General features: G+C 34.4%; 1 protein-coding gene across 1 annotated transcript; it reads right to left on the bottom strand.

The window, feature by feature from the left end:
* Window positions 1-3,106: 3,106 nt before the first annotated feature.
* On the bottom strand, window positions 3,107-8,190 carry LOC131625375 (uncharacterized). The gene is made up of 4 exons (XM_058896238.1): window positions 8,030-8,190; window positions 7,802-7,844; window positions 5,970-6,719; window positions 3,107-5,850 (listed from the first exon to the last, which is right to left on the bottom strand). Exons 2-4 carry the CDS (start codon window positions 7,805-7,807, stop codon window positions 3,934-3,936), a joined length of 2,673 nt encoding a protein of 890 aa, XP_058752221.1. The 5' UTR covers window positions 7,808-7,844; window positions 8,030-8,190; the 3' UTR covers window positions 3,107-3,933.
* Between the last annotated feature and the right edge of the window lie 8,427 nt (window positions 8,191-16,617).

The following is a 16,617-nucleotide window of genomic DNA, read 5'->3' as shown; positions in this document are numbered from 1 at the left end:
TCTCACTATTGATTTAACTTCTTTACTCTTATTAACTACTACACAACCTAAATCTATGACAACCAACCATTATTGTTATCTTTTTCTCATGGGTATTCACAAAGTTTTACATTGAGGATCAACTTAAGTTATTACGATCTATGTAGGATAAATACTTTTATTTTTATATCACTTGCTATCATTTGACTGTGTATACTTGCACATATAAATAACACAATAAGTTTTTGGCGCAGTTGTCGGGGGTTGTGTCAATAACACTTTGATTCTTTAAATTTTTTGTGAAAAGCATGTTTGAGCTTTTGAGGAATTATGTCTTCTAGTGACACGACATGTACGTGGGTACTGCATGCGCAGGTTGCTAACCCTAGTATACAGAGGAGACCATGAACTTGAGAGAACATACAAATTACTAAGGAGATTTCAAGCTACCGGTCATTTACCACGAAACCCTCTTTCTGCTCATTTGTTTGAAGCCTTTGAAGAACACTATGAAGAACCACAACCTTTGCAAGAAGGAGTCATGACAGAAAATTAGGTATTATGATGTGTTTGATCCCAATGCCTTGAACACATGAATCATCCCGTCAGAGATCACAGTGGCACAATTTGAGTTCAAACCTATGATATTCCAAATGATACAAGTTATTGGCCAGTTCAAACTTGTGTGTGTATGTGCGTGTGTGTGTGTGTGTCTAGGTTTGAAAACTTACTCCTAATCTTAATCATTTATTTTCTTTTAACGTAACGGTTTTAATTGATCATTTATATTTTAAGTAAGCAAAATATTTTTAAAAATGATTGTACAAATAAAATCAACATCATATAAAGGAAAATTATATATATGATTAAAGTTTTTTTGTTGAAAATCTTGGTATCCGGCCTTGCGACCGACTAATCCAAGAGGGACCAATCCCACCGTCCACTAGCGGGGGTATATGATTAAAGATTAAACTTCTATATTAAATAAAATAATTACATCAAAATTATGTATAGTGGTTAGTTATTATATTCGTATAGACTACTCTAATTTTTAAAAAGTAATTTGATTAAAATTTTTAAGGTTGTGTTTGTGGTCCTCCTAAATATCTCATATTTAGTCATTCAAAAAATTTCCTTCAAAGAATGGTCCTCCTAAAATTGTTAATCAGTAATTAAAAAATCCAGGCGCGCGTAAATGATATATATATATATATATATATATATATATATATATATATATATATATATATATATATATATATATTAATAAATAATTAAAAATTTCAAGCACACGTAAACGATATATTATCACGGTTAACATGAAGGTCGTTGTAATAATGTTTTATGAAAGGTCTTTTTCGTAATAGTGTTTATAACCAAATCCTTATTTTGGAAAATTTTACAAAGAGTTCTTATATGATTCACATTGTGAATAATTTTTTTTCATATCCTGAATGTTTCTTCATGTTTCATTATAAAAAGTTTGTATTCATGGATTAACGTGTTCATCCTAGTCTTTTTCTACATTTCTTTTGTAGTATCTTGGTGACAAACACACGAAAACTCATATATGATTAGAGTGATAATAACAATGGTTTTTGCTTTCAAAGTGTGAAACACTTTTTTCTTATCATCTTTGGTCCAAATATCTCTATCTTTATTTTCTACAACACCATCAATTAGATATGTGGGAACAAAATAACATTTTTAACAAAATTCCAGATATCATAATGCATCCTCTCTATAAAGATTCTGAACTTCACTTTCCACAAAGCAATCTCTTCTCTATTGAAGAATGAGGGTCTATTTAGTGAGTTGTTTGAAGTTATTTCTTTCTCTTGAGACGATCAGTCTTATAACAATGGTTAGACTTAGATACAACTTGTTGACAAGATGACTCCATACACTAGAGGGGTGAGTGTATTGTGATATTCAAATTTTCAAAAGATCTATTTATAAAAACTTTGATTTTGAAAATGTTTATGTTAGAAGGGATAAAATGACATAGATAAAGTGGTGGAATAATAGAGAAGAGAAGGGGCAGAGAATACAAGAAAAAATGGATAGGAAAATCACACCAGAGTTATCATTGTTCATCCTAAACCATTAGTCGTACTCAAGTTCCTAACAATTTCTCCTTGAGATTTCAAATAAAAACAATTCTGAGCTTTTCCTAGAGTCAACCAAAATAACCTTTCAAAACAAATTGAGTTTTTGCACATGTTCAGCCCAAAAGCCTTACAACAACAACTCGAGCTTTTACACATGCTCAAATCAATAACTTTAACCAAAGTTTTTAATTAGACCTAACTCAATAATTTTTACTCAAACTTTTTTTAGGTTTAGGTTGCAACCTCCAAATCCAATTAAAAAAAGATCACAAGAGAACTACACTCTTGAATAAATACTTGTAACACAACACCACTACAACCAGGGCTGACCCAATCAATTTAGAGGCTCTGTTTTAATTTTAAAAATGGGCCTAAATTTAAAAATAAAAAAGTTAATAATTAAAAATAACACTTCAAAAATACAATTGTATACTAATCGAACTAAATACTAAAAAAAATCATTGTATTGTTTAAATTATAAATTATTTTATATAAATTTTGTATAATTAATATTTTTTTTTTAAAAATATTATTTTGTTTAATTATTAAAAAATGTTGGGGCCTTTAAAATTTGAGGCCGGGTGTTATAGGACTCCTTGCAATTGTGCATGATCGGACCTGACTACAACACAACCCACAACCCTCAAATGAAACTTTTTACTCTCTTGGCAATAATACAGTTTTAGTAAAACAAGAGCTTTATATAAGAATAAGAGAAATAATGATAGAAAAAAGTTTTTATTTAGAAAACTAATGCATGTTAAAATGAGGAGAAACTTCATTTATTCATTTATATATATAGAAAAAAATCTGGCTCAATCAAAGGGAAACAATCCATATGGCTTTTCAATGATTCAATTAATTAAAAACATGTGATAATCGATTAACCAAACTAAAATAAAAAAGTTGGATTCTCTATATCACATAATCGATTATCAGCCCCATTAATCGATTAGGAGGCATTACGCTTTGATTTAATAGATTAAAGGGACAAATTAATCGATTATTCAATGCATTTTTACCTTCTTAATTGCTTAAACAAACTTCTAATGAATTAAGTGTTTTCCCAAATTGATTTTAAGAAGTTTATCAAAAGAGAAGATGTTTGAAAACACTTTTTGTGTGTATGTGCATTGTCTTAGTACCTCAAGATTTATTCTTGTTCCTTTACAATAAATTGATCAAAACTAAGGCGCTAAGCACAAGACCAATCGAGCTTTTACACTTCACATCTTTGAGTTCACAACTTCAACTTAAAGATAACAGCTTTAAGACTTCAAATTTCTTTGTTTGATTCAACATTGTCTAGTACCTTAACCTGAAACTTAATACATTTGATTGAGGAGGCTTGTGATATATCTTTCTTGTTCATATGCCATCATCAAGAATCTTTAGAAAAATTGTTGGGATCAAGACCATTTGACAATTGTCACCAACACAACCATTTGACACTTGTCATCATCAACATCATTATGTGATATTACCTTCACAACAGATAGAAACACAACATCAACTTCATTCCTTGTGATTCTTGGAGATTCAACATCATTTCTTCACCTCCAAGTCTGGAAGCAGTACTTTCTAATGATGAAGGTGACTCTCGATTTCGACCTTCGATTGCATATTCGAAGATTGTATCTAACATCAAATTCTGTATAATGTACTGTACTAGTTGAACCAATTCTAACATCAAATTCTGTATAATGTACTGTACTAGTTGAACCAATTCTAACATCAAATTCTGTATAATGTACTGTACTAGTTGAACCAATGAAAGATCACAAGCTGCTGTCTCTAAGTATTGAGAGAGAGAGAAACAAATTCAATCTCCCATTATAAGACATCATTGTTGGAAACCTGTATATACCACATCCCCGTTACTGCCAGCGCTACCATTACCATTGCAGGCGAAATTCGCTCTTTCCTCTTTTCCAGAATCTGCAACAGCATCGCTACCAGAGCCTTCCGCTTTATGACGCACACGTCGCGAAGCTTTTGATCTTGAGCTGTCCCTACTTCTGACACGCTTCTCCTTTTTGTCTAGATATCCAAAGGCAAAAGCTTCCAGAACTTTTGCTGTCGGGGGTCGGTTTCTTGTGCCTGTCCTCCGGGTTTGTACATCAGGCTGCTGCTCTGAGTGATCAACCGGTTCGACGTTTATCCCTGCACTGACCTCGCCTGATTCCTTGCTTGTATCAACTTTCTGTATCTCAGTCATTTCATTCCCAAAAGAATCATCAACATCAACTTCCGGTGAAACAGGTAAGTTAAGGTCAATCATAGTCCGCGGCTGAGGTTTTCGATGTTGTTCCCTTGTGCCGGAAGAGCTTGTACCAGGAACACTTTCTCTGCAGATGAATGAGCCGAGATTTGGCAGAGGTTCTGCTAACTTTTTTATCTCCTGAGTTGGAAAACGCGCTAAATAGTTAACTTCCTGAGGTGGAATTAACTTCTCTGCAGATGAATGAACACTATCACTAGATTTTGGATTGTAAGGACACTTCTCTTGTTTTACTCTAGGAGCCAAAAAATCAGCAGTTACATTCTTGCTGTATTTTGAGTTGTCTTGATCCCGACAGAAACTGGTCTCTTCTTGTTTAACTCTCGGAGGAACCGCAAAGAAACTAGCCGTACTTCCGTCTGTCTTTGCACGGCTACATGCAGTTAATCTCCTTCTCTTTTTCGTAATAGGGACCACATCAATTATGTTATCAGATTCTATTCTAGGGAGTGATTGACACTTCATACCGTCTTTTCTCTTCTTGTTATCCAAGAAGTCTGTCTTCTGGTCTATCGAGGCAGCTGATATTCTAGTGCAGACCATGTTGCTTCTTGGAAGCTTCTCTTTTGAAGGCTTGCTTTCAAAACCATTCAAGTCTGAAAATTCACCCTTAACAATGTTAAGTTTACCGGCTTTAGTAATATCATTCTTCCTGCTATCAGAGCATCTGCCATTTACAGACTCGGATTCGTTTGTTTTCTCCTCTTCTGAGGTATTTTCATCGCTCGAATCAATTTCCAAACTAGAAGCTGTTAAAACTCCAAATGGTAGGCTTTTCAGTTCTTTCACATTTCTCATCTTTTCATTCGCTAGACTTGTGTCCACAACAGTGAATTTAATTACATCTGTGCTGTTACTTGGAGTTTTTACCTTGAGATAGCAATGACGCGGCTGATCAGCCGAGGAATTTTCCGTGTCCAGTTTTGTATCTTTCATCCACCCGTTTCCTTCCTTGCTTGTGCTGTCATCATCCCCATTTTTCTCGAGATCAATTAGCTCAGGATCGGATGCAACTTTGTTGAGGACATCAGATAGAGAATCGAAATAGTGATTCCCTTTAATGAGCTTCCTTGAAAACTTTTTAACTCCGGGGACAAGGTAGACCAGAGGATTCTTAGAAGTAACCGAATAGTTATAACATCTAGGCTGCTCCGAGTGCCAACCTCTGGCAAGTAGACGAGGCCAAACAGCTTCCCAAAAGAGATCGCTTGTTCGAGCTTTACTTAATCTGAAGTCACCTGTTAGATAGCTTATTATCTCCGAAGTTGAAAGCATTGAACATGCTTTACCAACCGGTATTTCTGCGCGAAACGGGACGGCTTGAGTGGACCTTACAGAATCAATAGAGACACCTGTAAGATCTTGTTTCCCTTTACCAATTCCTACTCCCTCAACAAGTGCTTTGATCCCAACTAAAGCTTTTAGAGTTAAGACATAATCTTCTAAAAGCATTTTTCCCTCTTCAAATGCGTTCGACGCCTACGATACAATTGAACTCAAAAAAGTTATAACATGTTCATAGCAAATACCATGACAGTAGAGCAACAGCGATATTAAAATTAAAATGACATAAACTTCAGAATTGTTTAAGTCTGTACCTCAAGTAATTTTTTTTGACATTCCTGTGATACATTCGGTAGTAGACGAGACAAAAGCTCATTTTGTCTTTGTCCAGTGAAAATTCTTTCCCCGAAAACGCATTTCCTGCTCTTCATTTTCCTACTTCCATCCCATCTGTGATATTTGTCAGACTTATAAAATTTCCCATAATAGAATGACAGTATATCCTCCATCTTCTTATTGCCGATAAATCTTTTCACTAGAACGAGGTTCTTCCCAAATATATACAAACCAAGGACAAAACCGGCCTCTTCAACTTCAGTCCAGTTGTCACTTCGAGAACCAGGAACCAGAATGTGTCCTTTATGGCTATGCTCCTCATGCATCCCAATCTTTGTTTCTTGCTGCATATCAGAATTCTTTCTATTAAACAATGTACTGCCAATGGCCTCAAGTTTAGGATTCAACTTGCATTCGTTTTTCGGTGGATCGGCATTACTCTTCTCTGCTCCATCCTTTATCCAAATAATAGGGATAGGTAATCCTACTTCAAAGTTACAAAGAGTACTTTCTGCCTCGTTGGCATTCCTTCCAAACAAACAATACTCGGATTTTGAAATTAAAGCAGGAATTTCAACCTGGTACTCCTCACCCACCCGGGGAGATAAGTCGGGATCCGGGTCACCAAAAACATTATAAGCATTGGACCTTTCTGGAGAAAGTGATCGTTCATCTCGTTGCTCATTGATACCGTTCACTAGGTTGTTATTAACTTGAACTGCATTCACCTGTCCAAAAATTTAAACATGTTTATCATGCAATTTTCAACCTGTGGTCAAATATAATCTACAAATTCAAAAGTGAATTTTTGCCAATAGTGTTAGTGCCGTGTGATTAAACAAAAGCACTACATAATAATAACATAAAGATAGTAAGATTTATTTATAAATATTCCTTATTGAAATCATACATGGTTGCAACAGTAAAAGAGAAGAAATATAAACTAATGAGAAAAAAATTAAGAAAATTTATAATTTATTTTAAAAATAGAAGAAAATTTTTATCAAAGATTTTGTTTTGGTCTAAACCCTATGGCTCTCTGGTTCTCACCGGAGAAGGCTCGAGTAAACCAGTAAATAAAGTCTAATCAATAATTATTTCAGTGAGGACTCAAGCACAGGTTTTCCAGAGGATTCGACCTTGAAGTTCATTAATCCAACTATGAATAAACATACGGGCATAACTAAAAAATTCCCAAATTAAACAGCAATATTTAGGAACAGAAGAAAAATATTTAAAAAAAAAAACTCAAACAAGAAAATCAACTCATAAGAACAACAACAAGAACAGAAAATCACATTAATGAGAATCAGATTCAGAGGAGCTATATATGTTTATCTGTGGAAGGAAGTAGACAGAGGAAAACTGAAGGCAGAGCAGTGTCTGCAACAAACTAAGAAGAAGAAATGAATAAACCAGATCCATTTTCTCGAAACAAAAGTAAAACCCAGAATCCAAAGTTGAAAACTTTACACAAATGCATGAAAACCTACCAAGCACATTACTCTCAAATACAAAAAAGCGCCGCAATTTATTCAAACCAGAAAACAGAACTCAAACAACAAAGAAAATGAAAAAAATAACACGAAACAAACATAATAATATATAATATGTATAATAATAACAGCCCCGGAAACACGAAAAACAACGGGTTTTCATTTTTCAGAGTACGAACTTAAATAATATGATCCACGAAAATTCGTGTTATTTACTACGCGAAGATATATTCAACTACATTAAAATTGTACGACAAGTAAAGCACGAAATAAAATATTAAAAAAATAATAATTTTATAGTGTTGGTTGGTTACCTCCATGGAAGCAGAAGAAGAACCTGATGAGACCCTCACGAAGCTGCAAAAATGGGTCGTTATGGTTAGAGAACGATTCGCAAGTTGCGGATTGGAAATAAAGAAAACGTGAAGAAAGCACTTATATATATGAAAACGGATATATAGTAATATATGTGTATGTATATATAAAGACACGCGCAGACACGCACATAGAGTTGTTGTGAGTATAAAGAGAGAGATATATACCTGGTTTGGTTAAGAAAGAAGAGGTTTCATGGTTACGAAGGAGGGTTGAATTGAAGAACACTGTGGGTGAAGAGTCGACGGAGGCAGAGAAAGAAGAAAAATTTTACGAGAAAAATTAAAAAATGAAAACTAAAAACAAAAGCCCAAGTCGTTCTCTTTTATCTTGCCTCTTGTTGATATATAGAGAAAATTAGAGAGAGAAAAATAGAGGAAAATAAAATTAAAAATATATAGTGAGAGAAAGTGAGGGGTACTATATCACGCGCGAGTGGCGCGTGGAAAGATGGAGTGACACGTGGCGGTGAAGATTCCAATCATACTATAGTGAAGAGAGGAGAGTGGATGAGTGGGAGAAAGAGAGAGGGATGAGGAGATTCTACTGCGTGAATTGGTTCATGTTATTTTTGTTATTGTGATGAGTTTGAGAAATTTTGTTTCATCTAGAAATTGTTTTTGATATGCAATCTTACTTTTCCATTTCTAGCACTTGTTCATAGCCATCAAGTTTTGTTCATTGAAGTTTTTTTTGGGTTGATAAATCATGTAGTGTATGTTTGGTTTGGCTTTTGGAAGGGTCAAAAGCACTTCTATAGATATAGAATTGATTTTGAGTGATTTAAAGATGTTTGTTTAGGCAAAAGTAGAATTGATTCTGTGTCCAGAATTGATTCTACTTGAAGCTAGAATTTGTAGCTTCTGCCTCCAGAATTGATTCTGGATGTTTTTTACACTGAAATTTATTATTCAACTCACTTTTACGTAAATGTATCCAAACATAAATCAATTCTGCTAAACTCAATTCTGATAAATTCAATTCTACCAAACTCAATTCTGTTAGAATCAATTTCGTCTACCGCCAATCCAAACACACCCTAAGTTATTTATGAGTGTCTTTGGTTTTTTCTCTAGCTTTTTTAAAACCGCGCTGGAAAATCATGATAACATAATAGTTACACTTTGTAATTTATAAAAATCGTGGTGGAAAAACCTCTTTATGAGTGTGTTTCATTTTGTGTCTAGTTTTCTTAAAACCGCGGCGGAAAATCACGATAACGTAAAAGTTACACTTTGTAGTTTGTAAAAATCACGGTGAAAAGACATCTCATCATGTTGTGTTGTTCAGCAAACGTTGGCCAAAACATGTGTTATGTCATGTTGTGTTGTCGAGCAAACATTGGCTTAAACACGTCTTATATCATATTAGTGGTTGAGTAAATGTTGGATGGAACACGCGCTGTCATTGAGTAAAATGTTAGTCAAAACACGCGCCGTAAATTTGTCTATTACTCTTAAATAGATTTAAATAAAAGGTCATTTGCTCTATCAAATTTTATTCATATAAATCTTTTTATGAATAAGAGAAAAAATTCAATATAATAATTTTATAAATTAAATTAATAATAAATAGTTAAAGGATAAGTACTAAATTCATGATAAATATATGAATAAATATAACAAGTTAATAGAATTATGAATATTTTAAAATATTTATAATCTCATAAATTTAATTGGTAATTGCAGACTATTTCTTTAATTACTTTTTTTATCTCCTAATATCAAAGAAGCTCGTCCAAAAAAATATAAAATAAAGCATAATAAATGATTTAAGATAAACAGACTCTAAAAGGAACATAGATCCTAATTTCAAGAGAGGAGATGACCAATGACAAAAATCAATAAAACTAAGATTTGAATCACATCCAAGGTGTTTGTTTCGCAAATCATGCTTCGGTAACCCACTTTAGAACCAAGATTTAAACCGTGCTTAATATCTAACAACTCATATAATAATACAACTCTAGAACTGTCAAAGCTAACTAAGAAACCTCTCGTAGTGTCTCTGATCAAACCTACACACCCAATAACTAAGGAACTATAAATGAAATTCCATCAATATTAACTTTAATGGATCTTGAAAGAGGAGGAGTCCATAGCGTCAAAGTACGAAAAATAATAAACAATTCTCTAGTGAATGACACAAATAAGGGGTAAAGTCATCATGAGACAATCAAAATTTATGCACAACTTTTGAAATGAGCAACTAGTTATTCCCAAAAATCATGATGTTTTTACATGACCAAGATGACCAAATACCAGCTGAAAAAAGAATATCAAACTCACCATGAGTCATATAATGGAGTCTGTTCCGTTCTAGAACAAAAAATAAAGAGAGATGAGGAAGCTTCGTTGGAGTAGAGCTTTTGATACGGATGAGTAGGAATGTACCTGCAAGGTTAGCACTCTGACGCTAAAGTCAGTATATGAGAGAGTATAGAGTATTCAAATCATGTTTAAAACTTATTACCTGATTCGGCCCTATTTCTAATATATAGGGAAGGAATAATGGCCTCGCTATCTTTCATACGTGGAATACGGAGGACCGTTAGATGCGAATGAGGTGTAGATTTCCTATAGTAAGGTGTAGTATAATCTTCTCCTTACGATAAGGAGAATATTTTAGGAGCCTAACCACATAGTCGGTCAAGAGGCCATGACTCAAAACATATTATCTCAAGGTGGCTGGTGCAGGATAAATATGGTCGGCCCATAACAGTTGCCCCCAAGACTTACTGGGCATCACAGATACCAGGGAATCTTTAGTGATTACGGTCAGCTTTCCGATGACTCATCTTTGTTGTTCTAGAATTGAAACATTTAGAGTTTGTCGCTTAAGTAGTTGGGGACAAAGGCATTTAATGCTTTCTTGTAACATATATGTTTTTACTCACCTTGCTAACACGTCACCCTAAGTATGCAGGTTGGAGAATGATTACCATACCTAGAGTACTTAAGTGTCCTTTGTTACACGTTGGTTTTTGATTTATTGAAATTATTTGATTTAGTATGATTATTGTGTATTTATATAATTATGAGGTAATATTAATTAAGTGAATATAGAAGATGGGTGTGTGACCTTGAGGTGAGCGTATGGAGAGTAATTAGAAATTGGCATAATTTTATTAAAATTATTATAGTTTATTTCAATAATTAAAATAATAGTATTTCATTAGATTTATTTAATTTAATGGAAAAATAAAGGGTTGGGCCAATAGTGAGAATTATTAGAAGTGGAAGGGAGGAAGGAGTAATAGGGATAGCATTTTGGGTCTAAATTATAGTTACAATAAGATTTACACTAATGATATAAATTAGGAGTCTAACCTAAGTTTAGTGGTTTTTGGTTATCAATACGTAGAAAAACCAGAATTTGAGAAAGAAGGGCTAAAAGCTAGATAACTAAGAGGAGAGAAAGAGCTCAGGGCTTAAGGAAGAAGAAGAATCGTCAAACCAATATTTGTACTGCTAGGATAACCATGTAAGGGGATAATTGATTCCATAACGGGTATATACGTGAGGGGTAGAATGAGGACTCCTCAACCTCCAATAGGATTTGTGTGAATCTGTCATGAATTGTGGTTGTTATATGTTATTCTGAATTTCGATGATTGGTTGTGGTAATAATTTTGTTTTCATGGATGAATTCATGTAATTACATGTTGTGCTCTGTTTGATTGTTCCTCCATGGATGTGTTCTTGAAGCTTTTAAAAATAAGCCTGAAGAATATGTTAATTGGTGAATATAATGTGGTAATATTGGATTAAATGGTGTATAAAGTTAGATTATTCTAAATAAGTTGTTTTGGTATGTTAAGGTGTGATTGGGTAGATTTAAAAGTGACTAAAAGTTGCTGAAACATGAAATTCTGGAACTAATACAACATGTAATCGATTGGGCTTCCTATATAATCGATTGGTCCTTTGTTGAAAACTTAAAATTTGGGCAGAGAGCTTAGGGTAAATAATTGGTCCAAGGGGTGTAATCGATTGGTTTACCCATAAATGTGATAAATCAGTAACAGGGAGCAAGAGGTAATCGATTGGTCTCGGAGGGTAATCTATTGGTTGACTTCTTGTTTTGACCATAACTTGAGCTACGTGACTCCATATGAGGCACAATTTGAAGCGTTAGAAAACTAACACAAAGCTCTATCTAACGGTGATGGTTTGTGAGTTTAATTATGCATGTATATATGAGGAATGAAGATGAAATAGTATGAATACATTTATGTGTTGTCATGTTATTATGAAGGGGAAATAGCCAAGAATCAATTGTATTGTTCTATAATGTCGAGTGCTAATCCTACTAATTATGCTACTGTATGATTTTGAATAATTGATGATGTTATTTTGAATGTGTAAGTTGTGATGTTGATATGCTACCGTATGAGCATGAGTTATGCTAATGAATTATGCGATGTTGTTGTGGGATAATAGTTCGAAAAGGGAACTATTACTATTGGGTCCATGCATGTTTTGTTTTTTCGGTCAGGGACTTTAAACATTATGTTGTTTTTGCATTTACGTGTATTGACATACATCATTGTGTCGTTGTTGTTGATGAAATAGGCAAGTTGCAATCTGAGTAGGGTGGACTTGATGATTTATCCTTAATCAAAGTAGCGTGGATTCGGGGTTTGAGCATGGTGAACATGGTTCCTGGTGAACCAATTGTGGATGATATGTTACCATATGAATATGATTCTAGTTGATTTTGTGAGTCCCATTGCATATTTTGAATGATAAATATGTGTTTTATTGAGTATGTTGATGGATTGGGTGTGAGAATGAAGTTATGTGAATGTTGTAATTTATGTTCAGATGTTTGTATTCTACCCTGCAGCTTATGTCGTTTATCTTATTGATGTGAATTCTCATCCCCCTTGATTTGATGTTTTCCACCATGAACATCTTGCAGATAATCGGGATTTGAAGTAGTAGTTGTGAATGGAAGATAGCTTTTGAAGTTATTTCCATTTTGTTTCGTTGTTTATTTAGTGGTTATACTTTGATCATTTAACATTGGGGCTGGGACGCTTTTTTTAATTGTCGATTTCGAATTAACATACCCCTTATGTGCAATAGAGAAGTCAGAGCATTTGTAGTTCTGCTAAAAGAGAAACATGGGAGTTTGTTTTGTTTATTTTTATTGAGAATGACATTTTATTGCATTCGAGTGGGAAAAACCACATGCCATCCACAAGTATAAGGGATTGGATATTTGCATCATCTTGATATGAAGATTTTACTTGGATTGACTCAACAAGCATGTCTCACATTCATGTGGAAAATAACAACCACTTAAACCTACATCATATGGGGCTCTTAGGGAATTGCACCACTACGGGAACAGACTAAGGTTTTCTTTTTTAAAAAAGGTTTTAAAGAAAAAGTATGCAAGTGCACAAAAGAGTTTGATAAGTTTGATTCTTTTTAGGGTTTTTGAAATGGTTTGAATATGCTTTAGGTGTTTTAGCATTTATTCACCATATCACATGTGTCACTATTCAAGATAGAATCTTCCTATGTGGCGTCATATATATATATATATATATATATATATATATATATATATATATATATATATATATATATATATATATATATATTATTAATTTAATTGTGAAGTGTCTTTTTTATTATTGTTTTGAAATATATAACTTACACTTAAGTGGTATTATTTATAATATTAAAATGTTCAGTTTAATTTTTCCTCTTATTTATTGATGTTTAATATGGTTTATGTCAACATTGTTGATTCATGGGAGATAATCACTTTATCCATACATGTAACTTATTTATGTTAGGTGTTGTTGTTAATGTTTAGCAAGTAAAAGGTTTAAAGTTGTTATTGTTGAGACTAGAGATTTAATGTTGTTTTTTTTATTAACCTAATTTATATTTCGTTCAAATTATTGATATTTAACGACTATACACCATTAACAGAAGAAGACATACATGACGTATGTTCACATTGTGAAATGTGCTTCCTAGAGCTTTATTTACTCACAAGAATGTTGATATCTCTTAGTTGTTTCCTTGTGTTAGAATTGATCTTGATAATATAGCATTCAATCACTTTCTTGATTGATTCAAGATTCCCGATCTTCACTCTTCACTCTAGTGATTCAACCACACCTTGGTTGCAAGATGATTCATTCACACAATGTTTTGAAGAGAGGGGATAATTTGATAGAAAAAGAGAATTGAAGATGAAATTATATTTTTGAGAGAAAGGAAAATGTGATTGTTGATTCTAATGAATACAAAGTTTATTTCTGTCTAAAGTCACAACTGTGAATTCTCTCTATTCCCCCTCATAATAAACAATAGGTGCCCTCCTATTTATAATGATATTAATTATACATCAAGCCATCTCTAACTAACTATTTGTCTTACTAACTTTGACAGGTTGTATTCGACTCTATCTCGAATACACACTTCTTTTACTTGTTGTATTCAACTTTCAGTCGAATACATACAACTTGACTATCTGCAACTTCATCATGAATCCCTCGTCAAGTTCTGCAAATCAAGAAACTGATCGTAAACAAAAGAGAAAGGCAACTGATGAACCAGAAATCAAACCAAAAAGAGTAAGGATCACCTATGACCCTCTCAAAGTGAACCCGTTTGAAGCTATGATGTCTGGAAACTACTCTAGACGTGTGTATCAACCTCTTGACGGTATCCCTCAATCACCTTCCTCTTCACAAACATCCACCACCTCTTCCTCTTCATTCATCTCTCTGGAACCACCTTCTTCACCATTTGATATCTCCTCTCCTTCAACCCATCCCTCAGATATATCCTCATCTCTCTCACACCCTTTTCCCACCAGAACACCTAACCCCTACAGTTTTGTGTTTCCCGACTCCAGGTTCACTGTCAACCCTCCAACACCTACCACTCAATCATTTCTAGAGCTTTTACATTCTGATGTAAATAGCTGGTTGGAGATTCTGGGCGCTGCTCACCTTAACCATCTGGATGAGTATGCTACTTGCAACCTCTGGGATGCATTTCGTCAGGATTTTCTGGTTAGGGCTACGGACGTCCAGAGAAGGATCATGTCTGACGCACCTGGTGTTCGTGGTCGTCTCTTGGAAGCTGGTGAAAGCAGCTATCACCATCTCATCAGGAACAGAAGAGTTCTTGAAGAGAGGATACCTGCAGATGAGATGGAAGAAGAAAATCTCTGCAGAGACATCGTGGTTTGGAGACCATGGTACCCTGTGCTGACTGGAGATTTTTAGTGGTTGTTTGATTGGTTCAGAATGAACCCTTCTGAAAGTGCTCCTCACATGGTCTTTCCATAAGTGGTTTATCCTGCTGAAGTTGCTGGTCCTACTCCTCTAACAAACCTAGCAGCTATTCTTCAGGCGTTGGAAGTTGGAGCTTCTGTGTTGCCTGAACCAGAATATGCTGAGGTTGGTCCTGAGTCAGACTCAGATGTTGAGATGGAAGGTACAGAAGCTGAAGACCTCCCAGAAGATCGTCCTGCTGAGATTGTTGTCCCTGTTGGCAGAAATTCTTGTGCTTCTTCTTCTGGTGTACCCTCAGCTCTGATGGAGACCTTGGAAGCTCTGCATCAGAATCAAGCTATGCTGGCTTCTCGTTTGGACGCGCAAGAAGCAGCCAATGCTGAGTTTCGCTCCTTCATGGCAAGGCAAACTGCAAGCACTAACGGGGTTCATGACATTCTGGCGCAGATTTTGTCTAAGCTAGGGTCTTAGTCTTCGGTCTTTGTAGTTTTCTCTCCTTGTTGCATCTGTTTTCTGCATACATCTTTTGTAATCCTGCTTGTTTAAATTAATGAAAAGTTTAATTCTGTTTCTTTCCTTTGTCGTTTTCTACATCTGAATCTTTTATATTCTTTTTGATGTTATGACAAAAAGGGGGAGAAAATATATGATAAATGATCTGATTAATATTATCAGTTACCGGGTAAAAAGGCCCCACATTACTAACAGAACTTGCAAAGTTCTATGTTTTTAAGTTGTGTTGTTGCAGGAATTGAAGGTTCTCTTTAAAGATCAACATAAGAAGCAACAAGATGATGAAGCAACTCTTTAGAGAATCAAGCTCTTGGATTCTTGAAGCAAGCTGAGTGCTATGAAGCTTCAGAATCAGAAGCAAGAAGGAAGAATGTTCAGATATTCTGATGATAGAATATGATCTGATTCTGAATGTCTATTTGTTCTGATACATTCTATATGGCTTATATGGCTCTGATACATATTATGTGTTCTGAAACATATTTTATGTTCTGATTCATTCATGCTGACTTTTGTCGTTTAGTTTTGTTCTGTAACATTTCAGGATGTAGAGATGCTCTGATGAAGCTCTGGTACATTCAACAATGTTCTGATACAATCTAGCATGAAGTGATGTAAGAAGAAATTCAAGTTCTGAAGCTGTCCCAATGGAAGCAAGAATCAGAAGCTGTGGATGTTCTGAAGATCTAAAGAAATTCAAGTTCTGAAGCTGTCCGATGGAAGCAGGAATCAGAAGCTGTGAATGTTCTGAAGATCAAAGAAATTCAAGTTCTGAAGCTGTCCGATGGAAGCAGGAATCAGAAGCTGTGAATGTTCTGAGGATCTAAAGAAATTCAATGTTCTGAAGCTGTCCTATGGAAGCAGAAATCAGAAGTCATGAATGTTCTGAAGATCAAGCACATGTGAACGTCTCTACTGAAATAATCAGGGAAGTCTTTTATTTATAAAATTCTTCTAGTATTAATTTCAGGG

This window comes from Vicia villosa, unplaced genomic scaffold, assembly GCF_029867415.1.
Source record: "Vicia villosa cultivar HV-30 ecotype Madison, WI unplaced genomic scaffold, Vvil1.0 ctg.000210F_1_1_3, whole genome shotgun sequence".
In the NCBI taxonomy this organism is placed as follows: domain Eukaryota; kingdom Viridiplantae; phylum Streptophyta; class Magnoliopsida; order Fabales; family Fabaceae; genus Vicia; species Vicia villosa.
This window is presented reverse-complemented; position numbering and strand designations above follow the sequence as displayed.